This window comes from Larus michahellis, chromosome 2, assembly GCF_964199755.1.
Source record: "Larus michahellis chromosome 2, bLarMic1.1, whole genome shotgun sequence".
Classification (NCBI taxonomy): domain Eukaryota; kingdom Metazoa; phylum Chordata; class Aves; order Charadriiformes; family Laridae; genus Larus; species Larus michahellis.
The window spans coordinates 93,347,483-93,364,414 of record NC_133897.1 but is presented as its reverse complement, the minus strand read 5'-3'; the positions used below and the strand labels follow the sequence as shown (position 1 = coordinate 93,364,414).

Sequence of the window (16,932 nt, the reverse complement as noted above, 5' to 3'; positions counted from 1 at the left end):
ACGTTGCAATTCGATTTTCTGAGGGACAAGACCTATCTGTCTGTTTCTTCCCTTGAAGGGACAAACAATTTCAGTCCCTACGAAATACTCCTGAGAAATTTTCCTTATCTCATTGTATGGACTGTTGGTGTTATATTGATGGAGGGTGGTCATTTCCACATTCTGCAAATAGCAGTACTGTGCAGGTTACAGAACAAATATAGGATTCCAGACTGAGTAGTTTCATTCTCTAGAATTGCTTTGACATGTCTTCTGTTGTGTACTTACAGGAGTCCAGGGAGGTCATACAAACCAAAACAACGGGGTGGGGAATTGTGGCACACCTTATACAGACTTAAGTGGGGCTCTCTTTTAGAAAGGAAACTCAGGTCCTCAGGACTATATATTTTTCAGCTGTTTTCATTCTACTTTAAACATTTATGACTATTCTTTTCAATATTTTGTTAGAAATAACCGACTCCAATGATTCATTTTTCAGTTCCACAAATAAAACCACAATGTAATTAGTCTTCACAGCATATATTACAGCATTCAAATGTTGGGGAAGACCTCTAAGGTAAAAATGCTTTATTTTGCCTGTATTATATGTGGTTAATACACACTTTGAAACTGTGTAAGCTTAATCTACCTAATCAATAGACACAGACAACTACAAAGTCTGATGCTTTCTGTCAATATACATTTTAAATAAGGTACTTACTAGCCAAAAAATTATTTTGCTGCATGAGTTCATGAGCCTTCTCCTCCAATTTCTCAACAGAGTCAAAAGGCTGGAAACGGTCCAGTAACACACAGGAAGAGATATTTACTACAAGCTGTGACAACAGGTCAATCTGTTTACTTGCTGAGCTGTTAAGCATCTTGTTCATCATAGTTTCTAAGATCAGGAAACAAATTGGACTTCCTTAGTTTTAACGAACAGAACAGAAAGCTATGTTCTCACTTGCACGTCCTATAAGAGTAAATATCCTCTGTATTTAAAACAAAGGAAGAAGTTTTAAAAACACAGGAATTTTACTGTGGAAGTGCAGTTCACGTCACAGTGGCTTTTACAAGTCCTCAGCTATTATTTTCCTTCAATTTCAGAGCAACAAAAATTTGTTTGCAAAGTTCTAGAAAGAAACCATGTCTTTGAAGCTGGAGGATTTTTAACATTTCCTGATCTTTCCATAACTACTCTTACAAATACAAGTGAGTTACTATACTTTGACGATTAAAACAGAGATACATCTCTTTCACCTAGTAACGCATTGTCCATTTCTTCTCTCCTTGACACTGCGCCCTACATTTAAAAAGCATCTGAAAAAAGCCTACAACCCCTCCATTTTGACTTTGATCTTATCTATGGGTCCAGGATGAATGTATACCTCAACCAAAGCCCGGTTTCCAAAAGCACTGAACCTTTGGAGGAATTCAGATGTTCATCCATTGGTAGAGAATGTGGAGATAGTGTAGTGCAGAGAATGTAGATCCTTGTGTTTGAGAGAATAACCAGAAGGACAGCATGATCTAGAAACAATCTTAACTCATCTGAATTTAATGGAAACATCTGAATTTCTCAGGTAACAAACAATGTCATAAAATATCCAGCATAAGTTTCCAACTTAAATTTTTCAAGACTCACTTCAAGATATAGGCTTTAAAAAGGATAGGTGACTACCTCATTTGATAATGGTGATGACAGACAAAGCCTGGATCATAGATGTTATTCGGCATCAGCACAGGAAATATTACAATAGGAAGGCAGATTAAGTGGAAAAATATATGGAGTAGACTGTAGAAGAGACATGATTACCAGTGAGAAAGGATAAAGATCACAAGGCGAAAAAGTAGAGGAACTGATAGTGTAGAACTCAGAACATAGGCAAGCAATGACAGGGTGAATTCACAGGTTGAGAGAAAACAAGTCCAAATATAGATACTATATGTCTTCTTTACTGCTATCCTTGAGGAGGACAACAGAGGAAATACCTATACTGCTATTTCTTTTGTAGCACTAGAGAGAACAGAATATTTCTAACATTAAGCCCAAATAGTAGGGTTAAGCTTTCCTATATTTTTATGTTTATATATGTATGTGTGTATGTCTGTGTAATTATATATAGACCTATATACATACACGTTAAAAAAAAAAAAGATAACCAGAGATCTCTTCAACAGCTGATCTTTGAAAGATCTTAATTTGAAATCAATAATTAACTTAAAAAACTTCTCTCTGATGAATTAAACTGCTGAATATTTTAGCATAAGAGATACCAACTAGCTTGCTGCTTTCTCGGAGTACAGCATACTTAAATGTTTCTGTAAGCAAAATGTTGTCTTTCACAATGTGCATGAACTACTATATCCTAGCATAGAAATAACACATAAATGAACAGATACAATCCACAGGAAAGTTTTAGAATTCAGATCTATAGATCAGTTGCACCCAGGAAATTATTGCAAATCGCTGGGTCGGAAAGCACAGTGGAATACAGTTGCCTCGCCTATACAAAGCTAGTTTAGAAAGTAAAGAAGGGTTTAAAAAGAAAACTACAAACTTTTCTGCACTCAGTTAAATATTTACTTTGTTCCAGGTGAGTAAAACTTACACAGTAACCCTGTAAAACAGTTTTAGAAATGTATAACTTTGCGAGGTTTCATAGAATGATAATTTTATAGGGAGGTCAGAAGAGTTCTACATCAATTCACTCTGTGTCCACGACACTTTCCAGCAGGAGTAGCAGGGTGAATAACATGTCACTAAGACTATTAACCATTATTATAGCACTATAGAGAAGTAAAAAAAGATACAAATACAAGCACCTTATATTTGAGCATAATTAGAAGTCAGCTTAACGTGAGGGTTGATGTAATAAACCAAGGGAATATTTGTTTTGTGTAGAAGACAAAATACATAATCACACAGATTAGGTGATTTTGGAAAACGTGAGCTTTGGATGGAAATAAACAGATTGCGAGTGGTAAACCCAATAACGTACATGGATATATTTAAGACTTTAGTTGGATCCAAGCAAAATAATTACAGGACTAAAAAGCTGACACAGTATGAGAGTAATGAAATTTAAAAAAAAAAAAAACAAAAACGAACATAAGAACAGAGGTTTACAGTAACAGTTGTACATGATTATAGACTAATACAATAAACAAAAAAGCATATACAAAACCAACATAAAAATAAGAGGGGAAAGTCATATTTCAAAAAGCACAATGACAATGCGAATCTGTATAATCAAAGTGTACACGCAGAATAGTGCTCTGGCACTTTGGGCAGCTCAGCTTCCCAAAGGCACAAATGCTACTGTGATTTATAGGCCATAGGGATTTTCACTTTTTATACGATGTTAATTTTATCGACTGTATTCCATTAAAATAAAGAAATTCTACTTTCATAAGCCATTCTACTTAAGTTATTTCTGTATTCACCACCCAAAACTATTAACCTTTTATTACATATTGTCAAATGTCCTTAGCTCTGTTAAAAAGCTATAGCTTGAGAAACACGTGCACAGATTTCTGTGATGATATTGTCTGCAACAGTGAAGATTGACGTGGTAACTCCAGAAATCTTGATATTTACTTAATGAAATATTATTTGCCCATAACCTGTTATGTAGTTCCCAGTGTTAGGTCCAAACAAACAAAATCCATCTATTACTCAACTAATATATTGAGACAGCTGTGTTTCCAGCAGGCATTGCAGGTACAAGAGACTTGCTCTTTCCTCCCTCCTCTCTTTCCAACTGTGTGATTCTGTGGGATTCTTTTCAGTTGTATTGTGATCTAGCTTCACCGTGAGGCGTAAGCTGTGCCTGACCCAGACTAGGCAACAGTTCAGCAGTTAAGAAAATCTTCCTGAGGGATAGTGGATTCAAGTTTGAGTCCCTCACTAAGGAGGATACTGAGCCCTCGTTCTTATTTTCTGGATTGAATTCTGGACACCATTTGCCATTTTTCTTAGTGAAAGTGTGCGCAGCTAGTCCTAGCCTTCAAAGGTAGGCTTCAAATCAAGGCCAGTTTCAATTAAATCTCCCATCCTGTGTGCAAAAGAAAAGCCAAGAACTTCAGCTCACACTGACCATGACAGCACCAGCTCAGGGCAGTAGTACAATTTAAAACTGAGAACACACTTCAAGCTTACAGGAGCTTCAGTGGATTTTGTCCATCTCCTCCTTTGACGCAGGTGCCAAAATACACTAAAAGTTGCACTTCAGCTGCATTTATTTATTTATTTTAGCTCTAGACTTAATTCTTTAACTGTAGAACAGACTTCATAACCTGTATGGCTGTAAAGTCCATTTTTTCCAGCAATGAGGGCCATACAGCCCCTTCATGGGGGCATCTGAGAGCTCATCACTGCCCTCCTCCAACAGACAACTAGAACAGATGTGTCTGGCCTTATCCTAACACTCACTGATAACAAACTACACAGATCTGTCCTCTCTACTACTGTCTTCCTCTAGGAAGCACCCAGATTCGTTTGTACGTGACTTCACACTATCTGTTACTGCATTCTATCCCACTTTTCTCACTTTCTTGTCCTCAAAATCATGAACTTGTCTTAAATGATGTTAGACTCTGCTTTGGTATGGACAGTTCCTTCTGGCACATGTCAGCAATCATTTTAATTACCATGTACCTACCCTACTGACAGCTGGACATATTGATTTTTTTCTATTATCAAATTCTTATAAAATCTTTAAGTAACTTACATTTCCAGTATAATCCTTTCTCTTCTCCTCCTTAAATCCCTGTATACCCAAAATTACTCATAATAATTCCCATCTCATCTGTTATAAACTGTTCCCCTTGGGATATCTAGCTGGCACTGGAGGGCATACTCTGCTCCTGGAGGTCTAGCTGCCAGGGCTCAGTACCAATGCAGAAAGGGTATAGCCAAGGATGGCTGTGACCCAGGCAGACACTGCTGGGCAGGCCCATGCAGACACCTGAGCCAGGGCCACTCCTGCGCATCAGAGCTGCACAGAGCTGTGGCTGAGCCTCCCCAAGGATGCAGCTTCCACCACATCAGAGCTTGGCTGTGGACCTGGCCATGGACCTGCTGATCCATGGGGATCAGTAGACCCAGGCCCCTACCCATAGGGTGACGACACCCTGGCCTAGCCTCAGCATCACTCCTGTGTCCCCTCCTGGACATCCCAGCATTGGGTCTGACCCTGGTTACTCTCTATTGACCTGGGCCCAATCTTGCTCCTCCCTGATTACAACCATATCGCAGGCTTTTCTGTGTATCAAGGAGACCACACGCAACTAATTCTCAATAAAAGGAGAAAAAAAAAAAAACAAACAGACAGCTTTGATTAAGCACACTGTATCCAATCTAATTTTCTACTTATTTCCATTTAAAGTATGTAGATTTTGTTCAAAATTTACAAAAATTTACCACTACATAACGGAACTGTAGCTACTGGGATTACTTCTCCTTTCCCTCCTTTTTAAGTATAGCTCCTATCTTTATAACTCTCCCATGGCAGTTTACCACTTCTAATTTGTTACCAGATTTTTCAAGTCTTTCAATATTTTGAAATACAAATTATCCAGTCACTCAGAAGAAAAAAGACAATTAGAAATCTTTGAGACTAACTCAACAACAGAGAATTTAGTCTGATACTTTAGTATCATTTAAGTAGGTGAAATAAATTTCAGCTGAACATAGTTCTAAGTTCAAGTTAAAGTCTAATAAGGGTAATCAGTACATGCACTTTTATGTACATACCATATACTTGCATTTTTTTCAAGAGTTTTTCCATATCAATATCCAAATTACTTTCTATAAAGTGCTTTATGAAATTGCTTTGCAGTGCTTCCTAAAATGAAAAGTGATAGATGTTACATCAGTTTTATCTTCTCTAAAGAAATATAAAATATACATCTGTATTCATGTTCAATTCCATTAGCAAGATTCCTGCGTAACACTGGAGAAGTCACTTAGCCTCTCCATGTCTTCAGTCTTCCCCTCTTAACAGGATAACTCCACACATTTCAAATAAACAGCAGACATATACTCCCCATTGCTGTACATCACTGTCCTCCGTTATTGCAAAGATTTTAACTGTGAGTCCATTCTAATGTCCTTGCAAGTCTGCTGGGACAGAAACCCATTTTCTTTTCCTGCAAGACTTTAAGGCCATTATACTATTAGCACTGGCAGTAGTAAAATAAATATCTTTTGAAAACTGGCATTTGGGAATTCTTTTAACTTCTTTACCTCATTTGCCAAGTTCCAAGAGGTGTGGGGGGGAGGATTATTGTACAAGAGCATCCTGGGATCTGCAATTCTAATGCATGATTACGAGCATCATTCCTTATTTGAACTTAAAAGTAATGGTTCGATTGATATGTGTGGGCCATGACAGGATTCTCGTTATTTTCTCAAAGTGTAACAGCCATGCATGTTTCCACAAGTTGAAGATGGCAAAACTAAATTTTATTGGGGAAAACAAAAGGATACAAATGTGTAGAACGGGAAAAATCCCAGTTACAACAATGCTCTTTTTTTTTTTAGCCAATATTTCTCACAGCAGTTTATCGGTTGCACCCATTGTTGGAAAAAGCAATGATAAAGAAGCAAGTTTCAGAAAATATATTATTTCCTACAATCTTACATTTGTTTTAAATAAGTGTATACAGCTTGTTGGTGTACCTACTTGTTTTATTTCCCCTATTGCCTGGTAATACTGGACATCGTGAGGCAACGTTGTTTTTAAATATTTTCACCTCAGAAGTTTCTCAGTATCACACTGTAGGCTCATAACCTAAAGCTAATCTTCCTCTTTTTCAGCTCTTTTCAAACCTGAAGCCAGATAGGTGGGAAGTTTTTACATGTATAGAAATTCTGCCCAGATCACATAGCAGATAACTGGAAAAGCGGAAGCCCTCCCACAGTTTACCAACCTGCAGTCGTGAGACCGTGAGGACATTTCCACTGGTTTTAAGAACTTCAGACATCCTAAGCCATGTCTCAGAATAAGTCTTCAAGTTTTCCACAAAACCAAAAGTGAAATTAGCCTGGGAAAAAGAATACATGGAGACAAATGAAGTAAAAACTATGCATAGCAAATCTTAAGAACCAGGAAAAACTGTCACGCTTCAGATCTTCTGCAACACCTTTCCATTTCCACTCTGATAGTCAGCAGTAAGGATATCCATGTTTTCTATTTTCTACTTAAGAAATTAAAAGTATTTGTTGCAGTCTCTGGATACCAAACAAATCAAAGAAAAGAATTCCTGCAGAGTGTATGTTTCCTACCTGAAGTAACATATAGACCTCTTTATTTTATAATGTCTCTTTCATACAGTGTATCATAGAGGTTCTTCAGAAAAACAGAAAAAAAATACAGTTAGGACATATTCAAAAGAAAGCCTTTGCAGACCTTGTCGGTCTTTTATTCAAACTACTTTTAACTGAATATATAATAAAAGTGAAAGCTGGAAGCATGGTCAGGACAATAAATTCAACCGGCCAATCAATGTAGTTCAAAATACTCTCTCAGAGGAACACTGGAGTATAGCAAAATATTCTCTGTCCCAGTCAAATGTAAGCTACAAATTCTCTCTTAGCCACCAGCAAACAACTATCAATTTTTTCCAGCCTATTTTAAAGAGATCACAAGTGCTCTCATGATCAGAAAATATTGCAGTATCTTTTTGTTTAAATTGGTGTTATCAGTCACAGAAGTGCATTTAAGAACAATCCAGCATTGTTATTATGGTAGAGATCGTGACATTTCCCAGCAAAGTGTCTGCAATGAGTTGTAAACTCAAATTTGGAACCACGCTTTTTGCAATAATTGCTATTGAAAGTACACCATTTTTTCTATAGTATTTTAGGTGCCTTTTGCAGAATTCCACTCCTAGCACAACATGGGAAAACAATTTGGTGGTTCTTTCTTTACGTTTGTAGCACAGAAGGCCCTAAACAGACCCTTGCAGATAATTTCATTTTCCTGAAAAAATTTATGCATTTAACTTAAATGACATTTTTCATTCCACTTACAAAGGGAGAGTGATCCTAAATGTTAAACTGAAAATTGGCTTCAAATCACCGAAACAAGTTCTTGTGTTAGCAAGTTACACAGAAACCTCATGGACTCAAATCCCAGGCCTGAATATCAGGGTCAGGTAACCCACTGTCCAGGCAAGGCGAGGGAGATCAGAAAGGCTGCAAGGGTAGCAAACAGCCAAAATGGGAGATTGCTATTTCCCCAGTGCAGAGAAGCATAGGTCACACTGTAACGCAAGGAGATCAAATTTTCAGATATCATTAGAAATTGTTATATCAAGCAACTTGTGCTTCTTGACTTGATTCTGAACAGCACAAAAGATTATTTATTTTTTTTGCTGAAGTCACTTTCAAAGAGCTACAGTAACCATAATCCTCTTATATTCAATCTTCTTATACAAACAATAAAAAATTTTACTGTAGCAGCACGGATTTTTGGAAAAGATGACCTTTATATAATGTAGAAGCTTATTTGAAAGAAATTAAAAGCAGCAAAGGGGTAAGATGTGTGCAGGAAGTACAGAGACCAGTTAAGGCAACATAGAGGAAACTGGACAAATACATATTGCCTATCAAAAAAAGATTTGAGAAAGATTTGAGAAAGACAATATGCATACATGCACACACTATACAGCAGGAAGCTATTAGAAAACATCCTTTAAAAAAAAAAAAACGATGTTACAACCAAATAAGAAAACAAGAAAAACTAGGAAAAAACCCTTGAGTAACCTGGTCTAGTGGGAGGTGTCCCTGGCCATGGCAGGGTGGTTGGAACTGGGCTGTCTTTAAGGTCCCTTCCAACTCAAACCATTCTATGATTATATTAAAAAGGTTTTTGTTTAAAAATTTTTGCTTTCTCATTCACCACAGTAGGCCTTTGGGAAGTTCCTGTGTCAGAAGCCTTCTACACAGAAAACACTTTAGAGAATCTGTCTCAAATTGAAGGAGCAGTAAAAAAAGAAAAAAAGTCATAGAACTTAACATAATGAACAATAAGTAGTTTCCAGAACAAGATAACATCCAGCCAAAAAGTCTAAAAGTGCTCAAGGATTAAATAGTTTAAGTACTCACTGTAGTGTAACCTCCTGATTAAAATTCCCTTGTTATCAGGGAACCGGAAAATAACAAATGCAATGTTATTCATAACAGATGCTGGGGAACTAGGGGACTACAGACTAATAATTCTGAAATCTGCATTAAGCAAATTTTAGTTTTGCTAAAATAATAATAATAAATTACAATAAAGAGTAGTAGTGGAAATAGAGAATAGAAATAAATATATTTGGGAGATATAAACACAGGATTTTAAAAAACAAGTTGCATGAGTTGAAGGACAAGCAAGCGAGGAAGAGGTCGTTAATGCAGAACACATCACCACAGGCACTATGAATTCTAAGAGTTCATATAAACTCAAAAAGCAAGTGGACAAATTATAGCAGTGAAGTCCTGGCAAGACTAACCCCCAAGTTTTTGGAATTTGGTACAGTATTTGGCGGGAATATCACCTTACGGACATGTTCTGTTATTCCCTATACAGCCTTTACTAATTACAGTAGGAATCAGAACCTGGGGCAAGATGAATGCTTAATCTTACATGGTAAAGCAACTCTTCTGAGTTTGTATGCTAATGACTAGCTGAACTTTGATGTTTAATAGAAATTCTCTTAAAGTTCTCTTCCTCCTCATCAATGAAGATCCATTAAAATAAATATTCTTTGTAACACCTAGGCTGGATATTGCCTTTGATTAAAATTAGAGTCTTCAATATCAACTACAGTCCTCTTTGGACTGAAGATGTCTAACCCTCTTCCTGATGTAAGAATAAATAAAAATGGTATTTTGAACTTATTGAACTGCTTTTATAATGACATCTTTTAACAGGCTGACAAGTCAAATGTGCTTATGCAAAGCCAGGCAGGATATGTAAGTTTAGAATCTGAACTTGTGCAACTCATTATAATTTTTTCTAATTATACTAGACAAAAAGACAGGAAACAAAGTAATGAATTTGCTAGACTAGTTTTCTTTCTTTCATTTCTTAATTATCTTGCTACATTTATTTTTTTTCCCCTGGCTGTTCCAATTACAAAGAATTAGCACAAAGTTGTCCTAATGTGATTGCCTGAATATAAGATCAACTCTGAGAATCTTTTGAAATAAGAAATACTTTCATAAGATCATCTCATCAGTGACAAAAAGTTCAGTTGCTAAAGCAAGGATCAAAGACATCACACGTGGTCTTTGAACTCCTGGATGCGGGTTATCACTGAACTTTTTTTGCTCCCAGTCAGCACTGCAGCCTGTATCTGTGATGGTCACTGCTATTCTACACATTAGAACTGTCAACTTCTTAGAAACTAAAACTAGCAACCTCACAATTTATTTTAGAATGGTCAGTTACACAGTCTTAAAACAAAACAGTCCATGTGAAAAAACTTACAGGATCTATCTTAGTATACAAACACCAATGTTCATTTTAGCTTTAATCCTCTGCTTTTTTCTTCTAATAGATAGCTGTCATGTGGTCACATATAGTCTAAAGGAAATTAGAACTTCTGTTCTAGTAGTTCTGTTCAGTAGATTTGTCTTAGTAAGGGCTACAGGGTCGGTTTTTACTAGCTATGTTCAAGATAACTGGGACAATACTTTGCATTTAAATTTTGTTTGCATTCAAGCAATAGCTGATAGCCTTCTGTAATAAAACAAAATATTGCTGAAAAATCTTTCCTACTACTTTCATATTTACAGATACACATCCACAATTGCTTGTTAAATTTACAGGTTTGGGGGAAGGGTGGGAATAAACTGATGGAACTTTTGTGAGCCTGAGAATACCTAAAGAGAACAAGACATTGTGCTAGAGGCGTCTACCAGAATCTTTGTATTGTTCCAGAGCATTAAAACAAAACAAACAAACAAAAAAACCCAAACCAAGAGAACACAAACTTCATTCTGAACAGTCTTGATTTGACTAAAAGATCTATAGGGGAATATGATGTATGTCAGGAGATTTATCTCACAGATGCTTTTAAGAGTGTGGGTTTGGCATACTAAATGGCAAAATGATGTGGAAATGTTTTAAGTGCGTTATTCTAAATTTCATTGTAACATAGAATATAATTATGTGTACAAAACGATCTGGAATTTTCATCATTTCTTACAACTCATTCTTTATAGAATTTCCATCTATTAAACATCAAGAGCAACTTCATTTTTAGCTGACTAAAAATTTAAAATTAATTATACTCAACTCCAGAGATGACCTGTTGCCCAAATTAAGTTATTTAACTGCAAAATATGAAATCACTGAAACCTTATTTCCAATTCACAGCAGAAACCATAAAATTACCTAGTATCTGCTACCTAATATGTGCTTTTTGGCTTAGGGTTTTTTGGGTTTTTTTACTATCTTTTTAGCACACAAGTCCAAATACTATGCTGTACTCCATTTACATGGAAAACCTTTATCATCACATTTAAAGTTACTATAGTCTTTTTGTCTAACACCTACAAGCAGTGGTGGTTTTTTCTAGATTTTAAATTAACCTAAATTACCATTCTTGCAATAAGTAATATTCCAGGGTAAAAATCATATATTTGCAAGATAAATGCAAAATTTGCTCAGCAGTCTGATGTCTACTTAAAATAAGTCATCATCCCTCCTCTTACAGAAGTTCCTCAAAGCTAGTCATGAACAAACATGTCATTGTAGGTAATCATGCTCAAGACAGAGGACCTACCATACCAAAACTGCAGAGACAGCAAACCTGTTGAATAATATCAAGTCGTCACGACCCACACATACGGCACCTCAGCTACTACTGATCATTCACACTACTGGTGTTAGAAACATAATCAGGAAGGATGCACTGTAAGTTGTTTGGTTTTTTTTTTCAAACACAGCTCAGTGACTCATCCAGAACAGGCTTTCCTTCCTGGGGTATCCCATCCCCTCAGTTCCCTATGCTGCCTCATTAAGAGTTTCCATCATAAGAAAATGCTGAGGGCAAAAGCTGGCTTGGAATACGTATATTCTACACCTTGATACTGCATGATCCACACGACACTTCTGCTAATGTGTTCTTTTTAATCTTTCTATACGAGGCTTAAGAGACTTAAGAACAAAATTCTGCTTTTCACACTGAGATGAAACCACTGTATCAAGTAGGATAAAAGTTAAGAGAAATATTAAGCTTAAAGTGGGAACAAGGTGAGAACTCACGGGGCAGGGTGGATTCAGTTTTCTGAAAGGCAATTATCCAGTTGTTTCTACCTACCCTGAAAGAAATGGACCTTTAAAATGAAGTACAAAGACAAAATCAATAAACAGAAATAGTGTTTCTTTTGATACTCACCTTCTCCATCACCAGGTCAATCATGTCAATGTTTGAATTGTACAGTATCTTCCCATGTAATAAAGGTTTTAGGAAAGTCCATAGCAAAGCCCCATTAGAAGACTGCAAAATCTCCTGATAAAGCTTCAAGCAAAATGGAGCTGCAAAACCAAAGACAGATTCACATTTAAGACAGACAACACAGGTGAGGTTGGATTATTATTATTTTTTTAAATTCAAAGGAAAGCTTGAGTCTTGATTTAGGATCTGCCACAGCACCATGCCAAATACTATCCAACAGCCTCTAAGCAATCACTACAAGTCCCTGAATAGAAAATGTTTAACCACAGCCTATGATAGTGTTGAGAGTGCAGAACTCTAAACAGACCAAAAAAAAAAAAAAAAAGAAAAGAATCAGAATCCAAAAAGCTTCTCACATTTGTGAAATGCAGCCTGTGAACCCCATATATCCTAAAAGTTACATTAGTGTATTTTAGAGATTTTAGGGTGGAAGGACACATGCAAAACCTCCGCCCACAAAATGAATGCTGAGGGAAGAGTCACCCTAAGAAAACCAGACTCACTCCACACTCGCAATTGTTTCGTAGGTTTCTATTCTACTTAAGAAAGAAGTAGGAATACACAAATTCCTTCTCAAATACAGACTTTATTTGTCTAATTTCAGAAGAAACTACCAAAAATGAAAGAAAAAAACTGGGATGACAGTTAAATTCCTGATTTGAAAAATCTAATGAATTTACTTTTCAATTCCTTAACCCAAAACCATGTTCCTACATCGGATGGGGCTATTAGTTCATTAGGATGCATGTCCTTCAGAACTAGGATCCAAGGAATAGCTTCCAAGATATCCCACTGCGCTTGCACTCAAGTAAAGGCAACGAGTTTCCTGTGTGAAACATTTAGACTTTTATGCCCAGCTCACGTGTTTTGGGTTTTTGTATTATTTATTATGAGTGTATTTAGAAATATCCCATTTCCAGTGCTGTGAGGAAATATTAAATAATGTCATTGACTCCTCAAGGAAGACAAATTATTGTACATAATGGAAAACTAGGCCAAAAACACTTAAAATCCTGCCAAAAGTTAAGAAAACAAATGTCAGAAATGCATCATTAAAAACATCCAGTTCGTTGCCCATATTTTTACTTTCTTAAAGGAAACAATCATTACTAAACACAATCATTGCTAAATCACAGCAAAGAATTAAGAGGCTCCAAGCTGGCCAGTCAGAAACATCAATATGCTAAAGACACAGAAGACTTGGTAATCTCAGCTTGCTGTGATTTTCAGAAAGTCACTGGCAAGTGTCTGGTACATAAAATACATTCAAGTTAATCACTGTGAAGGAATACAAATCAAGTTTCTGTGGCACCATAGAAATTTTTTAATTTTCATTTTCCACTACCTCATTTACCAATTTGTAAAATATGGGAAACATTATTAATTCACCCATAGGAATGCTGGAACTAACTGATGCTTTAAAGATGTTTCAAAGTCCTATGGTAAAAGGTCTTAAAACACTCCAGTGTTGTGACAATATTTAGAAAAAAAAAATAAATCAAGAAACAGATAGTGCTTTTGGCCTAACATCTTTAAAAGAGACGAAGTCCCAAACAATCTCTCTAATTAGCCATCCTGGTAACTCCATTCTTCAAATGGGAAAGAAAAGCAGAGCTGCCTGCTTAATGCTATCCCGCACACAAGTGAAGAAGGCTAGGGCAGAGCTCTGGCTCCCTCCCAAGGGTCCCGGCCAAGCCAGAGTCACTTTCTGGCGGTACAAACTGATAGATGATAGAGCTATGGTTCACTGTCACAGATCCTTCCCTAGTGACACTCTAGCACTGTATTTTTCTCTTGCACAGGGCCACTGAGGCACTAGCAACGTTATTAACAATATTAAATTTACTCAGGGTAAGTCAAGTGTATATTGAGGAAAGGGAGCAAAGGTGAAATTATATAAGACCTAAGAGATTTTCTGGGCACTTGATAAAGAGAATAAGAATATCAACTATCTAAAAAAATTATTTTATCCAGAGGGCTTGCATATTTTACTGCACAATAACACCAGAGCTTTCTGTCTACAGAAGAAAGGCATGCAGCAATAAATTCTCAATCGTGTATCTCAAAGATATATTTTTAATACGAAGTGCTTTAAAAAAATCTAATAAATATGTCTCTAACACAGGAATATTCTTATTTATTATTAGCAAAGACAGAAAACAACCAGAATCACTTCTGTCTCATCCACAATTATCTCATAGCCATAAAACTTTTATTGATCAACCCTTGTGCTCAGGATTACAGTGTCAACTGAGATGTCAGTTGGTATATAAACACTTCCATTTAAGAGGGAAAAACTTCTTTAAACTCTGAATGCATACATGCAACTTGTGATTGATAGTTTTTCTTACTTGAGTCTTCAGGAATGCCATATTTTGCCATATTGTCCTCCAAGAGTCCCATGATTCTGGGCATGTCGATGAACAGGTTTGCATTGCTGAAAAATGAAGATTCTTCTTTACACACTGTCTTAATTACAGACTCCAGGGATCCAACAGCTGAACTTCTGAACTGCCCACCTTGCAAGAACTAGAACAAGCAAACAGAATACAGATGAATCAAAGTTACTTTTAGTAGCTCCAGGGAGCAGCCCTGGTGTTCTCTCAATATTGGCATCCAAGGAGTTTGACAAAATTAGACTGTTGAAACCGCCTACAAGAATGAGGGCCTGCTGTGCTCTTTTCAGTTCTCCTGATCACCTTTATCATGGGGGTTTAAAAAAAGGTAATGCAGTTTTAATTGCCAATATACTCGATGAAAGACTGCAGTGTAATATACTATGTTAAACTTTGCAAAATTCTATGTGTCAGTTAGGCAGAAAAGGAATGAAAATATCAAGACAATCAGACTACAGATTCCTTGATGACAATGTCAGTTTTCACAAAGTCTGCTCTTCTGGTAGATTACTCCTGTATCACAAAGATGGCAGAAACAAAACCATTTTGCGTACGTTTGCAGTGAAAACAGTTGCTAAGAAGAAAAAAAAAATATTCAAGTGCACGTGCCCTAAAATCCTATTTTTCAAGTACATCTTTTAATTTGTTAGACATGCTTCTAGTTTTTGCACATATTGAGTCATACTAGCATTTAGTACTGCCATTTGTTCATGACTAGCATACATCTAATAGCAGAGCAATCTAACTGCTTTTATAGCTTAAGCACCATCATTCACCGCATTTAAAAAAAAAACAACAAAACAAACCAACCAGCCTCCTCTGTGCACCTTCATTTTTCAAGAAAGGTGCTCAGTTGTAACTGGTATCTCATGGAATGCTGTACAGGTGCGCAGAGGATACAACTGCAAGGCAACGTGCTGCTAGAGTATAACTGAAGGATGCATTGGCTCGCCTGATACATATAACTGTTGCAGATGCTTGTCAAAAAAAGCATAACTAGACTATCAGGTATAATTTGAAGACTGAACAACTGGCAAATAGAAAAAAAGACTGTGATATGTCAACCAACACATTTGACGCTGAAATAAATTTGCATTTTATCACTGGAATTATTTCTTTTAAACAGAAGAGTCAGTTTTCAAAGTAGTACAGCACTTAACATAAAGAAAAAAAATCACAGACAGTTTAGAGATCGTGCTGTTAGAAACAGTTTATCCTGATCAATGCATTTACTGAAGTGCCAGGTGCTTCTTTAGTAATCCTGAAGGAATATTAGAAGTGTTATTTAAAACTCAGTGTTGTCTGCTCCCAAAATTTGACTTTTTGCATATGGTTTCAGCATACAGCATAGTAAATAAATAATAGCCAGATTTCATAATATCATCATCTACAGCTCTTGAATGACTCTGCTGGCATGGACTTTACTGGAGGAATAAAGTTTATTTATGCACAACGCTGAATAAAAGTGGTTTTGAATCCTTATTAGTGACTATTTGCACTAGAAGGATAAATGAAGCTTATTTCAGTCAAAGAGCACAAACTTGCTAATTAATTCTGGTTCCAATCAAAATAACTTGAAATTCAAATAATGAATATTTATGCGGTAAGCTGCCACCAACAGACTGAATCTACTTACTGTCTTTCAACTAAATATCCACTGACTCAATAAGATATGTTTCCTAAAATTTGGCTTTGATAAAGTGGAAGAACTGTGTAGGATGGATGTTCACAAAAAGTTGTCTTTAATCCTGTTGTTCTAGTTTAAACTAGATGAAGTAGTTCTGTAATCAAGGCTGATGAATCCAAACAAGCAACCTCCTACAAAAAGAAGTAATCAGTCAAGCCAGTCACTCCAACAAAATCATGGAAGAGAAAGGCTGGTACTGAGGATTAAAAAGCTATCTGAAACTCGATTCTTAAATGGGGGCAAAACCTTATAGCATAGGGGCTTCTGACCTAGTTGGACAGCTGTATGGTTAAAAAAAATGAATAAAAACAAGTTCATCTGGAGTAGAAATATCAGTTATTCAACAAAGGGAACGTAAAAGTCAAGTCAGGTTACATCTTGCACATAAAACTAAAACAAATTCAGAATCAT

At 36.3% G+C, this 16,932-nt stretch overlaps 1 protein-coding gene across 1 annotated transcript in view; it reads right to left on the bottom strand.

The window, feature by feature from the left end:
• The window catches only part of ABCA13 (ATP binding cassette subfamily A member 13), a 202,081-nt gene that overhangs the window by 115,762 nt on the left and 69,387 nt on the right, over positions 1–16,932 (bottom strand). Inside the window, exons 19-23 of the mRNA XM_074576273.1 lie at positions 14,790–14,967; positions 12,379–12,518; positions 6,916–7,029; positions 5,738–5,828; positions 701–877 (exon numbers count right to left, since the gene is read on the bottom strand). Of these exons, the coding sequence (XP_074432374.1) occupies positions 701–877; positions 5,738–5,828; positions 6,916–7,029; positions 12,379–12,518; positions 14,790–14,967 (700 nt within the window). The remainder of the gene's footprint in view (positions 1–700; positions 878–5,737; positions 5,829–6,915; positions 7,030–12,378; positions 12,519–14,789; positions 14,968–16,932) is intronic.